At 39.5% G+C, this 23,201-nt stretch overlaps 1 protein-coding gene across 5 annotated transcripts in view; it reads left to right on the plus strand.

Moving 5' to 3' along the window:
• The window catches only part of LYPD6 (LY6/PLAUR domain containing 6), a 128,011-nt gene extending 108,467 nt beyond the window's left edge, over positions 1–19,544 (plus strand). For 3 of the 5 annotated variants that reach the window (XM_039855238.1, XM_039855241.1, XM_039855242.1), the window contains one exon: positions 1,414–4,367. Coding sequence is in view for 2 of the 5 variants with exons in the window: in XM_039855241.1 (XP_039711175.1) it covers positions 1,414–1,581 (168 nt within the window). In the remaining 3 variants the exon portion in view is untranslated. Of the gene's footprint in view, positions 1–1,413; positions 4,368–13,381; positions 16,032–18,330 lie in introns of those variants that run through there. The other 2 variants (XR_005651230.1, XM_039855239.1) reach the window with 2 other exon arrangements.
• The last annotated feature ends 3,657 nt before the right edge of the window (positions 19,545–23,201 follow it).

Consider the following 23,201-nt stretch of genomic DNA (forward strand, 5'->3'; position numbering starts at 1 on the left):
CAGTGTAAAATGAACTTCGAGGCCAGCCTCGAAGGTGAATATAAAGAATCAGAGAAAGGCAGCCTGACGGCCTGACTCATGGTTGGAGTGTGGAATGCCCCTGACTCTCCTGCTGGTCATTCAGAGCTGGCTGGAGACATGAGCTTATATAACAGGCCTTGACCTTTATTTGGAGTCTGCCCACTTCTCCCCATCAGGCTGCCTTTCTGGGGCTTGGGGGCAATGCCCACTCTGATACCCTGGAATGGTAGGGGCTTCTTTCTCTCAAGAAGCTGGACAGCTAATTTTCAAGAGACTTGTCAAATACACTAAGAAGTAAATTTTAAAGTATAATCTGCCTTCTGCCTTCCTGCTCATGGTTTGAAATATGAAGGGTAAACCCAAGAATTTTACCTGACCCTTTAGCAAACCAGACTCTCAGGCATTATTGTGGCTACTTCGCCAAGGAGGAAGTTTAAAGACCAGAGAAATGATATCATGTGCTCAGATTACAAAGCTAGTAAAGTAATAGAGACAGAAGAGACAGAATTCAAACTCACTTCTGACCCCTTATTTCTCTCTTCAACTTTATAACGTCTTCCTAATCCATGTTAACGTGATGACTAGATTGAAGTCTCTGGAGGGTAATGACTGTATATGATATTAACCATCGTAGAGTCTTCAAACATTGCTGTGCATATAAATCACTTGGGGATCTTGCTAAAATGCAGACTCTAATTCACTGAGTTCAGGGCAAGGTTTGAGATTCTGCATTTCTAATAAGCTCCCAGCTGATACTGAAACTGCTGGTCTGTACGTAGTGTAGCCATGATCTAAAATAACTTCTGTCAATAATTCCTTGGGTTTATTTCTTTCCTGCGATCCACAAGTAAAACTATATAACGTAGAAATAATTGCATAAATGAAAACCCTTCAAATCTTAGCTTACCCATGAGAATGGAGAGAATTATGCAGACAACGCTAATGAAAGCAAATATTTAACTTTAGGTTATCTGGGTTGTTACCATTTCACTCTCACTGGGAAAATTTGGCAAGTGAAAATTGCCCTCTTAACAGTTTCCTCAAGTATTCAGAAAGAGCCTTTTTGAGAGGTAGGGTAAATATTATAAGTCCCACTTCACAGACAGAATAGCCGAGACCTAGGAAGGTTGTAAAACTGTAATAACCACAAGGTGGGATGCCAAAAGCAGAACCCATGTCCTTGAACTTTAGTCGGGGGCTTTCGTTTTGACCATATTGCTTCCAGATGAAATTTCGCCCACCCCCTTAAATGCAGGGTTGGTGTCTCCTTTGCAGAACAGGTAACTTCATTTGAGTCTTGCCATGAGGGAGACAGTCCTTCAAAGATCCCTGCCTTTTTCTAAGACCTACCAACTTCTCATCACCCTTTTTTTCTCTCTTCCTTTCTTTCAGGTCTGCACTTCCTGTTGTGAAGGAAATATCTGTAACTTGCCACTCCCCCGAAATGAAACCGATGCCACATTTGCCACAACGTCACCCATAAATCAGACAAATGGTCGTCCGCACTGTGTGTCAGTGATAGTGTCCTGCTTGTGGGTGTGGTTGGGACTCACATTATAGCAGCTCAAAGACATGATATTTAGTAGTGATCCATGGGGATTTTGATGGTCCATACTCATGCATGAGTCATTGGCCTGACAGTAGTTATACATGTGAAACCACAACACACAAGGATGTCTTCATGGCCAGGCATTTCCACTTACCATGGGGAACAAGCATTGCTTCAATGTAGTCATTTCAAGTCCAAGACCTCATCAAAGCCAGCCTGCCCCTAAAACAGACCCTGAGTTATACCCCACAAATCTTTGTTTCCACTCCAAGAAATAATTCTGCATTTATCGAGATCTGGGGTTCCTAATTTGGAATACATGCATGAGCCACAAGAGGTCCTGGGACCATCTGAGATGTTAGGCAGTATGCTAAAGGGACATGAATAGTTGTGTGTTTTTCAGGAGAAAGGTAAAGGGCCACTGGTTTAAATAGAATCATGAATTCACTTACAGCCTTATAATTTTAAAACTGCTTTTAAAAATGAATGGACTATTTCCTTGGAGATACTGATTCCCTAGAAAAGTAGTAAGCAATTTTCAATTTAATTTTTCCAACATTCTTCTCCCAGTGGTGGGAATCATATTCCCTCTGCTCTGTGTGGAAGATAAAAAGGCAATTATAAAAGTCTGTTATATGGGGAGAGATGTGGCCGCAGAAGGATTTTTCCCAATTTAATGGAGCTAGCATCTGTAAAGTGTCTGCTTACCCTTCATTTAATTGACGAGGTTAGACTTAATTTGGTGCCTGGTTGTGCTCCATAAAATCCTGGATTCTACCTGGACCAGTGGGTGTTCAAGGTGTCCTAAAGCAGGATGGGGGTTATTTTCTCCAGTCATGGGGTTTTATTCAGACACAGCTAATTTAGACAGGGAGAGGATTTCAAAATGAAATCAAGCAGAATGTGTGGGAGTTGATCCTAGTTCACTGTGAGGGTCTAGTAAGTGGCTCAGCCAGCTCTTCATCTGCAATTCATGCCTCCCAAGAGCTTTGCCAGTTCTCTTCCAAATCCCCAGTGACTGTAGGAAGAAAGTTCTGCATCAAGTTGTCTGGAGATTAATAGGGAAAGAAGACATGATATCCTAGGACGAGAAGTAGGCGGACCAGTGGGGTGACAGTGAGACTAATAAGGAGAGCTAGTGGAAAGTTTCTATTTCATTTAGATGATTGCTTTTGAAGTAGATGGTAAAAGTTTTACCATTCTTCCTATATTTTTGGCACCCTAAATCACATTTTTTTCTTCTTCCTTGTAAATCATTTATATAATATTTATTTTTGTATGGTATAACTAGAAACTAAAATATATTGTAAAAGATTTTTTATTCTGAACAAAATTATCAAATTAGAATACTTATTTTTCAACAGTGGTAGAGCTTGTAATATATGTATCTACAATACTTGCACCAGTGTTGAAAAAAGTTACTAATGTTACGAGCAAGAGTAAGGTATTGGCTTCAAGGTTTTTGCTCATGGTTTCCTCAGTGATATGGTTCCAGAAGTATTCAGGTGGTGACAATCACTGGTATGAGTTTCTCTGCAGGTCTAAGGACATATTTGCATCAAATTTGGTGGAGCTTTTGTGATAAAGAGGACAGTGTTGTCAGGGTCCATCTGCCCTGGACAGAAAAATGTCTCTGGCTCATGAAATGAGACCTCCTCAGGGACCAAATATGAACTAACAGTCGTAACTCTGATACACAATAGTCTAAATTGCATAAAATGGCCTTAAATCAGAGTTTGGCAAGCTTATCAAATATGTTGCTTATAGCTGGAGTGGGAAAGTAGAGGGAGCAAAAGCAAGATATTTATTAACCTCCTCTTATGTGCCAGGCACTATGCTAAGCACTTTACATAAGTTAGGTAATATAATTCCTGCAAGAACCATGTAAAGAATATTACTAGTATTTTTACTTTATGGATGAAGGTGCTGAGGCTCTAAGAAGCTCAAGAACGTGAAGCCTTTTCCTTCTGATTTAGGTTATATAGGATGAGGTGGGAGTGAAGAGGAAGGGAAGATGGAATTACCACCCTTAGGAAAACTTCCAGGCCTGACTTCATGGGAATTTGCCCATCTTACCATGTGGAGTTTATCTAGTCCTGCCTTTGCAGGATGCCATTTGCATGTGTCCCCAGATGTTTTTTACTTTGGAGGGGAAGGTATGGTTTCCTCATTCATTCCTCTTGTTAAAAGAGGAGACAGGTTGATCCTACATCTAAAGGTTGTATAAGACAATGAAAATTTGTTGTACATATCTACAAACACATTTTTGTGCATGGTCACTCTCCACTGGCACCTCCCAAGTACTGCATGCAATTTGAATAAGAGACAAAGTCCGAATGTTAGTTCTTAATGAGAAAGTGGGATCTCCAAAGCCTCCCTGGCTGGTGTGCAGGGACCAGGTCCACAGTGGTGTCATCTGCCACTCAGAGGTCACTGTAAATTGCATACAGATGTGGCTGTGTGCACCCTGTATGCCTGTCAGAATGATGTTTTAATTCTCTTTAAAGGAAGTGGTTTGCTCATCATCCCCAGGCTTGGAGCCACGGAAGGGCCATTCACGTGGAAGGATCAGGACTAGTCATCCATCTGACTTTTCTACCACATTAAACCTTTCATTAAATCCCACCATCGGTAACGGCTTGAAGTGCAAAGGGCCATGATGTGTATATGAACTTATGTGCCACTTATTTATTTTTAGACTCCCCACAGCATTCATGTCAATATGAGATTAATGCCTAAATTTTGTAAATATTGTACATTTTGTAAATCAATGAATAAAGGTTTTAAGTGTATCTCATCAGGCTCCTCCCTGAAAATGCACATGTCAATCAATGATTCGGGCACCCAGGTTATGTTCAAGGCATTGGGCTTAGTGCCAAAGGGAACTTCCAGGAGCTCACTTTTTAGTTGTACAGACAAGAAATGCATGTACGAAAAGATACAAAATAATTCACTCATGCCAAATGATTCATGTAGACAGTAAGTGCTGCAGAAAATCAAAGGAAGAAAGATTACCAGACTTTTCAATCTGGTCTACAGTTTCCCTAGAATATTTCTTTGTTAAATCAGGAAATATAAAAAGATTTGTGAGCGTGTGTGTGTGTGTGTGTGTGTGTGTGTGTGTGTGTGTGTATCACTTCACTAACTTTATTTTAACATTTCTTTCTGATTTTAAAATTTTTATTCTTGGGGTGAATTTTGTTAATGATGATATAATGGAAAACATTTTCCCTTGATGGTTTCTTCTGCAACGGGAAACAAATACTCGAAAAGTAAAAATGTCATTTTCATCTATACAATGAATTTATTATATTTTTCATAGTAAAATGACAGATGTTGAAAGTGACCTTGAAAAACTCCAGCTTGTTTGTGATTTCTGCCTATTCTTTAACATCCTCTATTTTGAAATTTCCAGGAAAATACAAGTACTTCCCAAAGTTAAAAGTTTTCTATTAGGTTCTGGATCAGTGACATGGTTGGGGCTCTTAAAGTGTCATTCTTATGTATTTACATTGCGATAGCTCTTATCACCAACCTCTCTGAATAGCTGTGTGTGTTTAATGTACACGGTACCACAGGTAGAGTGTGCTTTTAGAAAATCCGATTTTGTAAACATAGACTTACAAAGTAACCCAATTTGGGGGTTTTAAGAAAGATCCTTCACTTTGTAAAGGCATTTTATATCTCTTTCTAACACGTTTATAAGATTTTATTTATGAACAACATGTAGGGCATACCAGATATGGAAAACCTTGGCTACACTGTGGAAACTTTTATCTGAAATACCTAAAATGCTTTCACAAGTGTTCTTAATAAATTACCTTTAAGTTACCTATTAGGAGTGAAATATTGAAAACTGAGCATCTGTTATTAATCTGTAATTGGGAGAACTTGACCTTCGTGATTCAGCCATTTTTCTAAGCTTGCCTAGCAACTTGAGAGCGGGACTAAGGCCTGAACACGAAGCATCATGATTTTTAGCCTCGAGTATTTTCCACTGGAATCTACTAGAAAACAGGTTCCAATATTTAAATATAAAAATTTCTAACTCAAATTTCAAAAGTGCAGATTTCCCAAATGTCTTTCATTTTTAGCGGTTACTCTCATTAGTTTTTAGATTCATGGCTTTCTCATTAGCAAATTACTATTATCTTGCAGTTGCCGGAATTGTATTGAGGTGGGGGAGGTGGGTGGGGATCTCTATGTAACTATATTTTAATCTGACTAGAGACTTAAAATCCGGAGATGGAGAAATGATTTCTGAGGGAGCCTCTTTGCTATTCTCCTAAAAGAACCCCCTGATTCTTTGTGTATGATTTTATTTTCAAAGCACTTTTATAGACATTACTTCAGTTGGTCAACATGACCCCATTTAGAGCTTTTGCAGCTAAAACTTGAGAATGGTTAAGGGAGGTGCCACTGGTGGTTTACACAGAGATTTCGATTCCTCATCTAGAACTCTTTGTTCCAGTCACACTTGTTACCAGGATGACATGCATGATAGCTCCACCTTCCCTGGCACTTTTACTAAAAAACCATTTCTCAGGTCCAAAGTCAGGTAAATGGGACCTTAGAAAACATCTAGTCCACTCTCTTTATTTTATACAGGAGGAAAAAGAACCCTAGATAACCCAGATTGTTTATCTCTGAGAAAGCCACACTGTTTGTGTTTAAGAAAAGAGAAAACTCCTCAAAATGTCCCTTCTTTGATGCTCAAAGTAATTAAGATATGGACAATGTAAAACAGTTTAAGGGTCTCCTCTCCTCTTCACAGTCACTGTGGGACTGGCGGTTCCATGAGGACTGTCAGCATATGTCAGAGCAGAGGATAAACTTGGAGAGGGCAAACAAGAAAGCAAGCTAGCCTGATGAAAACACAGATTGTTCATTTTAACTTGAGAAGAAATATATTCAGTGGAAGTAATCATTTTCAGAATCATATCCTGAAAAAGAATGATTTGTCTAAATTAGAGATTATTACTTCTTCAGAAACGGTTTTCTCAAGTTTTATGGCATGTCCAGAGTCAGAAATTAGACTCGAAAGCCATATTTAGGCTTAAGGTTCAGTCCTCCACTGAAGTCCTCCTATGGAGGCGACGGATCATTTTGTCAAAGTGAGGAAAGTGTATATGAAAAGCAACTTTATTCAGTTTAGGCAGAAAGAACCAAACGTCACCAGAATATAGCCATGATACAAAAGGAAGGGCTAAAAATAAGCCACACCCTCAATAAATTCACTCGTCTTTGAGAAGAATTCATAATCAATGTACCAACCCCTATTCTCTCTACAGGGGAGTATGACTGCTGGGTCACAGGGACGCTGCACCCAGAGTCTGAGCATATCCCACACCCCGTCTGCCTTCCCCCTGGTTTTCACTGAGCCTTGGCTACTGGTCCATTTTCATGGCTGCCCACCGGCTTGGTTTCGCCTGCACTCCAGCATCTTCCAGCAATAACACAGGACCGAATTAGCAGCTAGAGGCTGCATCCCACAGTGGCACGTGAAGACGATTTGTTCAAAGAGATGGATCATGCTGGAAGTGCTTTGCATTGAGGTGCTTTGGGTGAAAAGGTGCTGAGTAGACCTCAGTAGTCTGAGAGAACACATCTGGGCTCATCCATGACTCACTCGGCCTGGCTAGGCCTTGATATGTGTCAGAACGGGCTTATCCCCACCTTTAAGTCTTTTAAATACTCAAAGGGTTGGGCCCATCCCTGACTTTAATATCCTATTTAATTAATTAATGACCCTGTGTATGTTTTGCCACTGACAGAAATACCAAAGGTGCTGTAGAGAGACACGCCCTTCTTGATGCAAGACAGCCCGAGACCAAAGCGAAACGTGTAATCCAGACCTTTTCAAAACTCTTTCTTCAAAGTTAAATAATCTAAGAACTGAAAGGTCTACTAGCAGTATGAAAAATCTAGGAGAAAAGCTTAGCTAGTGTGTTTGGGCCAGGCTAGGGCTGAACATATTAAGAACAGTCAATGTAAGTATCTAGTCAAATTAGCTGGCCCATTGCCACCTTCATATTATAGGAAAGGGACAGTGAGGGACTTTATACACCCAGCTCAGGTGCTCCAAGCTACCCAGGTAGCCTACTAGGAATCTGATTTGCACTAGGGTCTCCAGGTCCCCTGTTCAGTGGTCCTACCCACTGAGCAAATAAGGTAGACAAATACTGCCTCAAATTTGCAGAAGATAGGAACTCACTCTTTGGCACACAGAGGTGAACATTTGATTCAGCTTGGAAAATGTTTCTGTTGAGCATGACCATGGATACTTTCACTTTGATAGTTTCGGCCGTGTATCAAGGGCGCTTTATTCCTGATGCGTGACACAAAGGGAATGATGCAATTGAAAGAACAGGGCAAATTTTGGAAGGCCCACGAGAGCAGATTTCATGAAAGATTGTGGGGCATTGTGGATAACAACACTCTTCCACCTTTGGGAGCCATGGAGAGGACATTAGTGAGAGAGCAGCTGAGGACACGCCACCTACTGGCCCACCAGCTGGAGAACGACAGCAAAGGCCTCTGCAGGGAGGGTAAAGGTGGACAGGTGGTTGGAGTTCCTGTAAATGAACTAGGCAAGGATTTAAGGCCCAGATTACTGAGATTAATGCAAATTTCACAAAAAGTACAGGAGCCTGTTCAAACTCAAACATAAAAAAAATTAAATCCGTGAGACCTGGTGGAAGCAGGAATGCCTAGCAGTACTTTCCCCAAGAGCGTGGAGTTGAGCAAAGCAAATGCTCCTGCCCTAATTTGACACCTTGTTCTGAGACCTGAGATTTCCTATCCTGAGGCCAAACCCCAGGGCGCCCACATCTCCCGGAGCCCCATAGCAGTGGGTCTCAATGCCAAGCACACATTAGAATCACCTGGGGGGTTAAAGTATCCACAGTGAAAGTATCCATGGTCATGCTAAAATAATAATGACTGGGTGCCATGTCCAGCAATTCTAATTAGTTGGTCTGGGTGCTTTAAAACCCTAGATAGCTAGTAAAGCTCTTCCTGCCCTGTGTGACTCAAATGGGCAGCCATTAGCTAACAGACACGGAAGACTAACCATCCACCAGGGATGATCAGTAATAATCACAGAAGCAGCCTTAGTGAAGACAAACCTAGAAAAATAAATCACGGACTGGACGGACTGGTCTACTGACTGGTCCACCGGTCCACCCAACTTTCAAATCATAGTCATCTACAGCTGATTACCAACTTCTCCCAAGAATGACCTCATAGCTTTCCTGAAATATAATGTCCATAACCCTTTGATGCCTGTCCCCTCCCTACCAGCTAACTCTTTTCACTAGTCAGACACCTGCTAATTTTTCATGTCTTGAATTAAATGCACCTTCCCTGGGGAGTCTTCTCTCACCTCTAAAATAAAATGAGTCCTCCTTCTATTAACTGCTATAGAGGTCTAAACTTCTCCCTCATGACACTTTACTCACTTATAATTATTCAATTAGTTATTATTATGACTCCCTGCTACACTGTAAGCTCTACAAAGATGGGTAATATCTCCTTTTTATACTCTGCTCTACTCCAAGTATCTAGTACACCGAGGACATGGAATATAAATTTATTAATTTACCAGATCAAACTAATATAACAGGATCTTGCCTATATAATATTCCCTGTGGATCTAATCCCTCCAAAAATTCCAGTCTTGGCCAAGTTTATGCATAAGAGTTGGAGAGTCATCCTCCACTAGCTGATTCTGTCCAGCAATGATACTAACATAACTGAGAAGGAAGAAGTAATTTATTTAAACTGTGTTACTGAGCAACAAATCTAAGAAGTAGGCTAGGTGGATTAGAAATATTTATTTCCCTCTAGTGCAAAAATCTTGACCAAGAGATCCTTGCTTTACCATAACCAGCCTATAGAGCCCACATCAGTTCTCAGCTTCCACCAAAACTATGCTTTATTAGTGTCTTGAACTTGGAAATTGCAGGTGCTTTTTACATAAAGTACTTAGTCCAACCCCTTCATTCTACTGTCTTCAGACCTCTAACTTTTCTTCGCAGATGGTGCTCCTCCTACTTTACATGGGAAATATAAATAAGCAATAGAAGACGCCTTAGCTGACCGCCAGCAAACCATGCACCTCCTTCCATCCACATTGATATTCTCTCTGTCCTTCCATTTATGTGGATGAGGTTAGTCCCTCCTGTGCACAGGATCTCCTTCCCTCTACCCTCCTAAGAGACCTCACTGTGTAGACTACTCCCCACCCCCACATCTTCATCTTTTTCAATTGTACTGTCTCTCTCCAATCTGCATTCAAATATTAAAGCAAAGCAAAGCAAAATCTACTTGCACCCTACTTTCCGCTCCAGCTGCTTCCTCTCTCTTTACTCTGCTCCATAACCAAACTTCTTGACAGATGGGTATGTTCATTGCCTTCATTTCCTTACCGCCCACTCACTCCTCACCTGCTCAATCTGTCTTCCAACCCCACAGTGAATTCACTGGATTCACTAATGAAGGACAAGCTGCTCAGCCCACATCACTTCTCCGTCCTCTTCTCGCCCTACTAACTCCTCAGCATCATTTAACACTTCCACTACTCCCTCCTTGTTGAATCACTTCACTTGGCTTCCATGAACCACCCTCTCCCAGGAGCTTTTCTAGCTAGCACCCTTGTTTTCTAAATCTTCTTTAATGGCTTATCTTCCTCTTCACAAATTTAAATGTCAGAGTTTCTCAAGGTTTGGCACTAAATTTCCTTCTCACTCTGTAATCTCTCCTAGGTGATTTCCCCATGCCTGTTATTGAAATTTCCAGCCATTTGCTAGTGGCTGCCAAATGTGTATCTCCTCCTCAGACTCCTCCTGTGAATTCTAGAATGCTCTCTCCAAATTACCTTCCCGTTATATCATTTGTATATTATCTCAAACTCAAGAGCAACCCAAACCAAATGTATCATCTACTCTGAAGCTAACTTCCCTCCAGGGTCCCCATCTCAGAGAATAGCACTGACATCATCCAGCTGAGCAGACCAGAAACCTAGGGTCGTTTTTGACACTCCCTCTTCTTTGGGGCACAAATCTAATCTGTTACGAGGCCTTATTTATTTTATTTCTTCCAGATCTATTCTTTTCTCCCCATGTTCCCTTTCGCCATTCTGGCCTAAGCTATGATCACATTTCCTAGCATCTTAATTGGTCTCCTTTCTTGCCTCATTTCAATCCATTTTTCACACCAGAAATAGTTTTAAAAAGACAAATTGGATTATGTCACTCATCTTAATACCCTTCAAAGGTTTCACATTGTTTATGGAGGTGAAGAAACAATCTCCTATCCATGGCCTAGAAAGTGTCCCTGAGCTGGTCATAGCCTTCCCCCAGCTGCTTTCAGCACATGAGTCACTCTGCTTTTCTTCTAATTCTTTGAGCCCTCTGCTCCCTCCAGGCTCAGCTCTTTGCACAGTGTTCTTTCCTCTGTCAGATGTACTCTTCACTCTTCCTCACCTTTGACCTGGTTACTTCCTTTTCAGCCTCCATATCTCAGCTCATATATCACTTCCTCAAAGACATCTGCCTTGAAATCCCCAGATTAGATTAAGTCCCCTTGTTATCTACTTGCGGAACCCTGAACTTTTCTTTCACAGAGCTTTTTTGGTGTGTGTGTGTGTGTGTGTGTGTGTGTGTGTGTGTGTGTGTGTGTAATATCAGTGTCTATCTCCCCTTCATTGGGCAGAGACAGTTGTCTGTTTGTAGTGTTCTGAGCCACCAACCAGATCTCCTTTCAGGAATAAAAGGCTTATACTCTCGACCTCTGGGAGAACTGCCATCCATAGCCCTTAGCTAGTAGCCCTCCTCATGAATTAATGGGACTAAGAGAGTTACCTCATCCAAGGTCATGTCCACTTCCTAGGGCAGCTTGCACTTAGTCACTGAACAAAAGTGGTGACATAAAGGCCCAGTCCCCTCACTCCAGCTTGGGATACCTTTGAAGGCATATCTCCAGCTGAACATGGGGTTGGCTGTGGCTTCACCGAGACTTTGCTGCAGCCCGCTTTCTCCTCTGCCCAGTCCTGCATTCGTCATCTCTCTTCCATTGGTGTAGATCCTCAAAGCACTCCCTAATCACTCTCTTGCACACTAATTTCCATTTCAGTCTGCTTCCCAGGGATCCGAACCTCCAACACTACCACATTCCCAGTACTGAGCAAAGTGCCTGGAACCCAGTAGGTGCTGAATAAGAATTTGTTTAATAAATACATGAAATGATGAAAAACGATTAAGGGATAATCTCAAAGCATTATAGCTGGCTAGTGGCAGATTAAGAGTTAAAATAAAAGTTTCTCTTCTTCCAGTTGTGGTCTGTTGCTGACACATTTTCACATATTACATTTGCAACAAAAAATTTGCGATGTCAAATGCTACAAAACTAGCATCTCTTGCTGGTCACAGCATAAATTATTAAAGCTTTTTTTGCAAAGCAATTAGGCAATATGGGTTGAGGGCTATGAGAATGTACATAATCTGACCCAATAATCCTACTTTTATAAATGGCTTGAAATATGGAAACTCTGCTACGAACAAATTTGCTCCTGGCAGCATACTTGTAATTCAAAAAATAAAATAAAAATAAAAATTCAAGATGACCTAAATGTGCAAGAGTAGGGGAACAGTTAAGTCAAGAACAGCATATCTCCTTGCTACAGTATTATCAAGAATGATGGCTCTGCAAACATTTTGCATGTCAAATGAAAATAGCAGCACTGAAGTCATATGTTCAATGTGTCATACCATCTAGGAAGTAAATACATACATTAAAAAATACCTGGAGGAAATAAACCAAAATATTCTCATTGCATATGCTATGGTAATAACTTTTTCTTTTTTAAAGAAGTTCCAATTTTTTTAGTTATATTACTTTTATAATGAAAACCATAAATATAAACAGTTAAGACTACATATATATGGTTAAATTAAGGGTTTTTATTAATTTGGAGGCTCCTCTTCAGTTGTTAACCTGGGCATCTGGAGCCCCGCTACCCACTGCCATCCCTGAGATGCTGTAGAACCTCCTGAGGCAGGGGCTTGCCTCCAGGCATATGGATTATACTGACTTTGGAGGAAAAGATCTGGAGAATGTGATTTTTAAAAAATTCTTTTTTTATGATGTTTATTTCAAAATAATTCCAAATTTACAGAAAAGTTTCAAGAAGATTCATTAAGTTTTAAACGCTGTCACATTTGATTAATCATTCTCTCTCTCTCTTTCTCTCTAATAATGTAATAATTATTTTTTATTTTCAAACCATTTTAAGGAAGATTGCATACATCATGCCTCTTTACTCCTTAATACTTCAGCATTTCCTAAGACAGAGATATCACAGAGTGATTATCAGAGTCAAGAAATTTAACACTGATACAATACTTTAATTTATAATCCATATTCTAATTCTAAAATGAGCATCTGACAGAGAAAGCAGTTATTATGGAGGAGGAATTGGCTGCTTTCTAACTGTAACAATGGCAACAAAAGCCAAGAGCTATCAAGCAATAGGAAACAGCTTCATACCTGGAGCCAGCCCTGTTCTTTTTCTTGGTTTTTTTTTTTTCAACCTCCTTTCAATTCTGTGTGCTCCTCTACATCCTTCTGACCAACTTTCTTTTATTCCAATAGCATCCTTAAGTTAGCTGAGACAGTTTCTGTTGCTTGCCACCTAGGCATCCTGCTGGTTCAGAGTGGCTGAGCTGGGACTGTTTATAGAATACTTGGGTCTTTTATGAGTGTCTTTAGGCCTTTATGGGTTCTAAGACTTCCCCTTCCTGTACTTTTTAGGACACAAAATACTATGCATGAAAAAAGGAAACAGTGGAAGACAAGTGTTATAGCGATCCAGAGGAGAGCACATCTCACCAGAGCCCCAGAGATCAAGTCCTGACAGAAGAAAAATCCTGACCTGCTATGGCTCTAAGTTGAGCAGAAAGCTTCTCGCGATACCCAAGGAAGCCATGGCCTAGAACCTCCAGATACAGGAAATTCGAAATGGACTGTATCATTTCTTTGTGCCTAAAGAGCCAGCCAGATGGAAGCCTTGCAGAGACTTGTCAAGTCTGGGCATGTTACTGATGCCCCCTCAGGTCTGAGTTGGATAGAAAGTATGTCTGTGGGCCCAGGGGATTCACCCTGGCCTCCAGGCAGGATTTTGGAACCTGCCTTTGTCTGGCCTTGTAGCATACAGGCATTTGGGTGCAGGTGATAAGGGAGGGAACTTGTCTCAGCATGCCTGCTCAGCTCCTGGAGTGGGGAGCTTCATATTTTCTTAGAAAAAGAAAGATGCTGAAAGAAAAATGCGTTTCCTGCCTCTCAGCTTCTCACTCTTCAATCTATGTTGATTGACTATGTGAGAATGTTGTGCTAAAAAGGAAGGGAGATTTTAAAGCTCTTGTTGAGTTCTAAAGCATTAGGAGGTTTCTCCCTTCTCTCTCTTTCTCCTAACCTCTTCCTTCTCTCAGAAATTTGGAACCATCGGTCGAAAAATGATTCAGAAGACTCATTAAACAGAAGGAAGGCTTAGATTCAAACTCTGTAAATAGAATGTAATTGAGAGGGTAAATGTAAGCTATTTGAAATTGGTTTAAAATTTTAGAGAACCAATGGCACATCTTACAATCATTGCTACAAATGCAGAAAATACAGTATATATTGCTGTATTGGGAGAATTGTGAAATGGAAGGAGCATCAGCTTCCAATCAATAAGCTTGGATTCAAGTCATAGCTCAGACGCCAAAAAGCTAAGTGACCTCGGGCGAAGTTCTTCACATCGTTTTGAGAAATTGTGGAAAGCTTTTAGTGCTGAACTTAGCACACAGTGAACTCACTACAAAAGTTATTAGATTTGTGCGTGGATCTCTCCTAGCTAGATTCTTGAAAATAGGAAACATTACCTTTGAATTTTCTGCATCTAGCATGTATTAGACACATAGTCACTGCTTATTTAATTTTTGTTGACTTGAACTGAATAAACCTATAGCAGTGTCATCTGATTTAGATTTTAAGTTCATAAACCATTTGACTTATTTGCAATAGTAAGGAAGTGAATTAGGAAAAAAGGGGACGTGACCAGGCTCTTCTAGTGTTGATTGATCATCTCTAATTTTTATCTTATTGCAAATGAAATTATCTAGCATTAATACAGGTGGATAGGGCTGGGCATAAGGCTGAGGTATGTGTGATGTTACACATGAAATGTCATGATGCCAGTTTCTGCCCAATGGGAAATCTATTTTCAGACCAGACACCAAACAGAGGTCTAAAATATCTTTCATGGGAACAGAGAGCAGAAAGCTTTGATCTCATGGAAATATTAAAAACAGCAGAGGGAAATCAGATGCTAATTCAGAGGCTCAGTAGATCCAGAGCTACCACACATAATTCATGCACTCCAGCCCTGCAGAACACAGCAGAGCCTTCCTTAAAAATCAATGAGTCAAGGCTTTCAGGTTGTTCTTTGAGTAAGTGTATAAGTGAAGATTAAAAATAGGATTAAAAATGGACATTCTAGCTCAGGCCAATCCTAGTGGGACCAGGACAAGGCAGGATAAGGAGAAGCACATCTAAACCAAAGCAGTTACAATGAGCAAATGAGTAATTTATGTAAGGAAGATAGTAAACTGCAACAGCTATTACATTTTTAGCATTATTTCTCTATGTCTCTCTAAGGATATCTGAGTACTACCAATGCCCAGACCACATACTTGGGCCATCGGCAGCAAACCAGCAGAAGCTGGAAACCCAACAATTTAGTAATATCTGGTTAGAGTCTTAGTTTTACTCTGGTTTTAGGTGAAGGCATATTGTCTTCGGATATCCAATACCCAGCCACGCTGTTTCAGCTGTGCCTTGTATCAGGCGTCCTACTTACTGGGTCCTCACTGGGCCCATCTTCTCAAATCAAAAAGACTCATAGTACAAGTGATCACAGCGAAAGGCCAGGGAAAATAAATGTCTGCATCTTAAGCTGGAGAAGAGGAGGGCATTCCTTATGCTTCTGAGGAGAGAAAAAACGTTTGCAAATCTTAATGAAATGGTGCATTGATAGAAGAAAGAAAAGCAACGGTTTTCATTTAGCATAAAACCGAGTAGAGTAATGCATTAAAAAAAGCATTAAATTGGATTACAATTACCGCTTTCTTATGAATTTAATATACCTGTTGAGATGAAATATGTATAGCTAGAGCAAGAATTGGAGTTGAAAAGGGAACCGATTTAGGTTTCTGCTTCACTACTACTCCTCAAATGCTATGCCAAATGCTCTCTCCCTGCATGTGGGTTGGAGACATTGGAGACATTCTTGTCAGGCCATCAGCATATATGGACATGAAAGTCTCACTTTCCATGCCAGGAAACCTGCTTTGTTCACCTGACACCAAGGTAGTGACTTTGGGTCCTGCCACAACCCACCAGCTCATCCTGTATGAATAACATGGTACGTCTTAAGCAATGTAGCTTCCACATACAGATGTTCCTTGACTAACGATGGGGATACATCCTGATAAACCCATTCTAAGTTGAAAATATCATAAGTTGAAAATGCATTTAATACACCTAAACTACTGAACATCAGAGCTTAGACTAGCCTACCCTAAATGTGCTCACAACACTTACATTAGATGAGATCATCTAACACAATAAAGAAACTGAGGAGTATCGGTCATTCACCCCTGTGCTCACGTGGCTAATTGGGAGCTGTGGCTTGCTGCTACTACCTAGCACACAAGAGAGTATCGTACCACCTATTGCTAGCCCAGGGAAACAGCAAAATTCAAAATTTGAAGTACAGTTTCTATTAAATGAGTTATCACTTTCACACCATCTTAAATTAAAAAAAATCATAGGTCGAAACATTGGAAATCAGGAATCATCTGTATATCATACATTATCTTTTCAAAGCACTTTAAGATGAATTCATTCCCTTATGGGCTTGTCAGAAAGGTGAATTCAATAACATTAGCCCTATTTGAAAGATGGGAACATTAAAACACAAAGAAGGTAAGTGGGGGAAACACCAGATGGAGCTAGGTTCTGCAGACGGAGAGCCTTTGGTGTTAAGGGAACCACTGAATCCCTCCAGACCTCGGGGTCATCAGCTGAGGGAGGAGCTGAAATTGAATCAGTGGTTTTAAAACTTTTTCTGGCTGCCACCTATACTAGCACTCTACAGTGCAACTCAATGCACACATTTCTCTCTCTATAAAAATTTAATGGAAATATGTTTCACAAAAGTATATGGACCTTCACAACATGCATTATGACTAGTATTTTCTATATTCCATTTTATTACAGTTCACTATTTAAAAAAAAAAATCCTGATTCTGATCCACTACACTGAATTTAGGAACCACTAATGGGTTACAACTGACAGTTTGAAAAACAGTGAACTACATGATCGCTAATGGCACCTCCAGTGTTTATTTCCTATTATAAACCCAAAGTCAAGAAATCAGGACTCAGTGTCTGGTCTACAGCCCACTCCCCTCACTGCTTAGGTGCTGAGGTAGGGTCAGGATTTCTCCCCGAAAACGAGTTCCATATTCACTGCTATACTAATTCAGTCTAGTGTAGTCCTATAATCTTTCTGTGATTCATGCTGTCATTTTTTTGTTGGTTAATTTACGCTACAAAACTTTTAGTTTGGGAAGACATATCTGGGTTTGAATCCTAGGGTTCACTAGTTAAATACCCTCCCTAATCTTCAATTTCTTTTCTTGTAAAAAGGGGATAAATAGGGTTGTTGTGAGGATCGACCATAAACTACATAAGGCCAGAGCACAATGCAGGCACACAGAGCACATCAAATAAGTGACGGGTATGCTGGACACCGTGTGTTACAAAAACTCAACCTGGAGTCTATCTATGAGACTCCAATGTTTTCCTTGCTCACTCTCTTCTTCTTTTTGTTTTATAAATTGCTTTTTAAATTTAGAGATACATCACAAATGTTTTTCTGTCAGCAAGTAGAGTTTTGGAGATAATTTTTAATAGTTGGTTAGAATTACATTTTATGTTTGTATAATAATTAATTTCACCATTGCCTTTTTAAAAAAATGTTTCTAGTTTTTTACCTTGAAATTTTTTTAATGTAAAGGTTATGCATGGCATGAAATATAAAGTAGTTAGAGGAATTTTTAAGTAGAAAAGTCAAATCTTTCTTTCTATTCCCACCTCTTCCCATTCTGCACAATAACCTCTATTAATAATTTCTTAAGCGTGCTTTTATGTTTCCTAATACAATACAATTTAAAATACAATTATATAATTATATAAATGGTATCATATAAACATGTAGAAAATAATTTCTGCAATGTAACCTTTAAAATGAGTACACTTGGAGTATCTTTTGTTGTCACTACATGGAGATCTACTTTATTCTTTAAGTGGTTGTATGCATTTCATCATATGGCTGGACTGTAATTTATTTAACCCATCTTCTGTTGACTCACATTCACCATATCCTAAAATTTGTTTCTAGATTTTGCTCTCACAATTATGCAGTGAACACCTGTGCACTCTCTTGAGATAACTCTAGGTTACTAGTAGAAGTGGAATGTTTTTATGCATTCAAAATTTTGATCTCTACTGCCAAGTTACCCACTAGAAAGTTGTGCCAATTTAGGCTTATATCGACAGTGTACGAGAGTGTCAATCTCTGTATACTCTCTCTAACCTTGATATTATCAATATTTTATCTTTGTGATCTCTCTGTATTTTTTTTTTTTTTCAATCAGGAAATAGTCACAAGAATGTTTAAATGAACAGTGGAGGAAAGTATGAGATGTGTGGATAAGAGGGATTAATGATCTTGCCAATCCTGGAATAACAGAGGAGAGCTGCTCACAGAACAAGTCACTTGACTTTCCGGGAGAGAGTTGATTGGCTGTTGACTACCTTCAAGACGCACTGTTTTCTGAAGGCTGGAAGCACCCACCAGATGTCAGATTGTAACTCAAATGGCATAAAACAAACCCGGGTACCATTTCTCAGTTCTGTTCAACACAGGCTATGTTTACTCTGATGTGACTGATTTTTCTTTCTCTCTTTATTCCACCAGCTGAGAGGAAAATATAACCCCACCACCTTTTGTTGTCTGGGACTTGGCTTATAAAGAAAAGAACGCTGGGGGCGCAAATGGAAGCCAACAGTCTTGCCTTTGCAGAGCATATGCTGAAATTTTAAGAGTAGCTTATGGTCCTCTGGCAAATTGGATTCACTCACTTGCCATTTCGAAGCAGAAGAAAATCTGTCATCCACCCCACCTCCCCCCACCCCACCTTCTCAAAAGTCTGCAACCCTGTATTCTTATAAAAAAGCAACTGTTGGATAAAACAGAATACCTATTTTTAAAGCCCAAATGTCAGTAATGAAAATAAAAAGAAGTAATAAAAAATGGCCTAAGAAAACTAGAGATGATTGAAAATGACCAATTGATGTGTACAGAAGCAAGAAGGTCCATATCATTGAAAAGTTGCAATAGACCCTAGAAATAATTAAATCAAACATTCCCAGTTCATTTTATGGATGAGGTTATGGTTTTGTGACTTACCTCAAGTCACACAGTATGTCGATGGCAGCACTAGGATTCAACCCTAACCTCCGTAACTCTAAGCTCAGGGCCCCTGCCGTTGCACCATATCCCCTCTTAAAGTCGAGGAGATCAGATGGATGACGGAGGTGGGAAATGAACACCAGGGAAGAAGACTGCAGCTGCCCAGAACAAAGGGTTGGAAACAGAAGAGAAGGAAAGAAAAGAAGAAAGGAAAAAGGAAAGCAAAGGACTCAGGTGAGGGGTACCCAATGACAGAATTGATACCAAAGGCAGATGATGTGCTATAAATTTCTAAACGTGCTATCTTAGTTTCTAAAGAAGCTGAAATGTTGTTTGTTACTAAATTTCTAAAAATATTAACAAATATTCTAAAAATTAAAGCAACCATTATAGTCACGTGTTTCTGTTTTTGTTTAAAATACGTACCTATAATAATAGCAAATAGAAATGGCATGTTGAATTCTGAGCAGCATATACATGTTTGATATTGAGAAAGTTATTTTGACATACAGAAGGTTCCTATGTGTGCTGAATAAAATGATGCACTGATTCTACTAAAATTAAATGGATACAAGAACCAGCTCATTATAGAGCATTTTTATCACCTTCCTTAGTTGGTTTCTGTTTCCTCCAGAATAGCACCCTGCCAAGCACCATATTTCCATGAAAGTCCACTTTTTTTCTCTTTCTCTGTAACTATGAAATTCTTATTTTGCTCTTGTACAATAGGATGACCACAGGTAGGCTCTCGGCTACACCCACATTCACGGAATGTTTAATGAAAGGCTTTCTATCTTCCTGGAGAGACCGCTGAGGTCACTAATGGCAAAATCCATAGGAAAAAAATGACTCTAATTTGGGAAATTCTAGTTTTTCTAACCAGTGATACAGAAAAGATAGGAAACAATCTGCTCTGTTCAAACAGCAATGGTGACTTTCAGCAGGGCAAGAAATTTGTTAAAAATCTCCCTTTAAATTTGTTAAAACACTGGAGTTTGTTCTAGACTCAAAAAATTCTGAACCTTTGAAATGAATTAAAAAAAAAAAAAAATTCAAGAAACTTCCTGCCAGCTTGTGTACCAGAAAGAGAATATTTGTTACAACTAGCCTTGCAGAAGAAAAGAGGCCAGCCTACCGCAAAGTTCCCTCTCACTTTCTACAGAGCACCTGCTGTTGGTGGCAGAGAGGAGGCTGAGCAGCAAGCTGCCTGGTGCCTCTAGTGTGTAGACATATTTTTATTTTTATTGTGATTTTTAATTCACCGTCTGTCATCTTTCAGTAGGTCACGCTATGGTAACCAAATCTCAGTGGCTTGAAAAACGAAGCGTTTCTTTTTTTCCCCCTTGCTTACATTACAGATCAGCTGCAAGTTGGCTCCTTAGATCTTTATTCTGGAGTTCAGGCTAAAAGAGCAGTCTCTTTCTGGAACATGTCGTTCTTTTGGGAGAAGGAAAGGAGAGCAAGACTGCTGGAGGAAGACCCCCACGCCTCTCAGCGCTTTCTGTCGGATCAGCAAACTTAAACTTTCGCTCACATTTCATTGGCCAAAACAAGTCACTGGCCAACACATTGCCCATGAGGAAGGGCAGTACGTTTCCTGGACAGGTGCCGTGAACTCAGAAACCAGCAGGAAACCTACCACAGGGTCTTAGACTCAGCTGTATGTCTGAGTCCCAGAGTTATTAGAATGGGTTTGTTCCTGAAAACTAGAGCGGAGTTCATGCTTTTGGACATGCACTGGTTGCTCTTGAGACAAGGGCATCAATCTTAAATTACGGTTTTAAAACTAGGAATAGGCTAAGGTCAAAAGTGACGGGAGTATGGTTTTTCACCACCCACCTTTTTCCTACTAATTACAATAGGTGGGTTTGGTGTGGTTCCTACAGTTTCCAAAATTGGACAAGATAGCAAAAACAGGAAAATATCTACAGGAGGTTTTCCGTAGGGCTGAGGCTTGGCTTTTTTATGTGGAAAACGTACATGAGGAATTTTGAGGGAAAGCTATAAAAGAAAAATCCAATTTTGAATGATTTCCAAGCCAACTTTTCCTACTTGTGTTTTTAGATGAAATAAGGAGAAAAGGTAAAAACCTGAAGATCAGCTGCTTTTTAAAATTAGAGGTTTTGTGGTTTTTGTTTTTGTTTTTTTTTGTCATGAAAATCAGCTTCAGACATTAATGATTCTGAAATGCTTGTTTAGCTCTAGGAAAAAGGTTTTCAGTAAATGTTTTGTCTTGAATATTTCCTGCTGGTACCTTCAGGCATTCAGTACCCTCATTTCTGTCCTCTGCCAGCAGAGATTCCCATTGCAGTACCCTGTCTGGCCCAAGAATCTATAAAATTCAGCAAAAATGTAGGAAGCATGTACTCAGGGCTGGGAACTGTGCCAACAGGAGCTCTCATGATGATTTCACACAGCCCTTCCCTTAGGAGCCAGCAGTCTCAGAGGGAGACAAACAAGTAAACAAGAAGTTATACTAGAGAGATAAATGCTGGAAGGTAAGGTGCACACAGAGAAATTTTCAAGTACAAAAGAGGGAAGTATAACTGAGTTGTGCAAAATAGGGAAGACTTTCTTGAAAGAATGATGTTTAAACTGAGAAATGAGGGATGAAGTAGAGCCAGCCAGGTGATAGGAGGAGTGGAAATTAGTTTGGGGGCTCCGACTGCAGATCCTAAGGAGGAGTGAAATAGGCTGTGTAGTTTACTCATTGTCATGACCCTGCACTTTTACTGGAACTATTATAATGGCTAATGCTACCCTGTTAACAGTCCTATGAAACCCACTTCAGTTCCAGTTTTAGTGTTTTTAAAATCATTTATAAACTGGCAGAATTTATTCTTATTTTGAAAAAGAATTTAAACACCAAAAAGTTTAAGGAAAAGGATAATATTGTAAGATAAATACCCATTCTGCTACGACCCAAAACTAACAAATATTAATATTAGGTCATAATTGATTTAATAATTTAAGAAATAAACTATTACTAATAAGATCAAGTCCCCTATAAACATTTCTTGGTCACATTTCTCTTCGGAGTTAACTGCTATCATGAATCTTATGATTCTAGTTCCTATGTGTTTTCTAGATATATATGATAACTGACATAAATTGTTGTATGTGTATATAAATTTCATGTAAATGATTTACTGTACTATAAATAATCTCTGCAACTTGATTGTTTCTCAATATTATTTTTTCAAATAAATTTTCAATATTACTTCTATACTAATGAAAACCATGATGTAAATGCACCAAAATTAATTTGGCTATACTGTACCATTGCTATGAGCATATAGGTTGGCTTTGATTTTTTACTCTTACTGAGAGGACTACAGTAAAAGCCTTTGTATGAAATTTATCTATTTATTTACGTTTACATATTTGTTTCACTTGGGTAATACCAGGTAACATTGGGTAATATCAGGTAATATATATTACCTGAAAATGCAGTCGCTGGGTCATCGAGAACATACATTTTAAATTTTTAAATTTTGCTAGGTATCATAAATCTTACAATATATTATTAGTTTCTAGTTATTCTCTTCTTAAAGTCTTGATGAAGATGAGGACATTTCTTTTCTCTTGATCTTCAGTGGTTGTTTGAAGGTCCCATATTAAGGTAATTCAATTTGCAAATTCTCAAAGGAGTAAAGATCTATGCAGATATACCCTTTGTCAAATGATTGGGTATGCCCCTCCTCATTTCCCCATTCCTTTTGGTTTTCTCGAATTCATTTGTCATATCTGCAGATCCAACACACGCTCCCCTCCACACTTTTAATGGATGACTTTGCTGCTTCTTTCACAGAGAAAATAGAAATAATCAAAAGAGCACAACCTGATAAGCCACCTCCTTATTTACTACTTCATCCCTCATTTCTCAGTTTAAACATCACTCTCCGAAGAAGCTACTGTTTCTTTACTCTCCTCTGCCTTTACTCCAATGACAAAGGGAAAATGTCCCCGCTTCTATTAAAGACCAGTGTCTCCACTTGTGACCTGAATCCCATTTTGGGTCATGTTTTCAAGTCCACTGTCCCTCCAATTTTC

Source organism: Pteropus medius, unplaced genomic scaffold, assembly GCF_902729225.1.
Source record: "Pteropus medius unplaced genomic scaffold, Ma_sr-lr_union100, whole genome shotgun sequence".
Lineage (NCBI taxonomy): Eukaryota > Metazoa > Chordata > Mammalia > Chiroptera > Pteropodidae > Pteropus > Pteropus medius.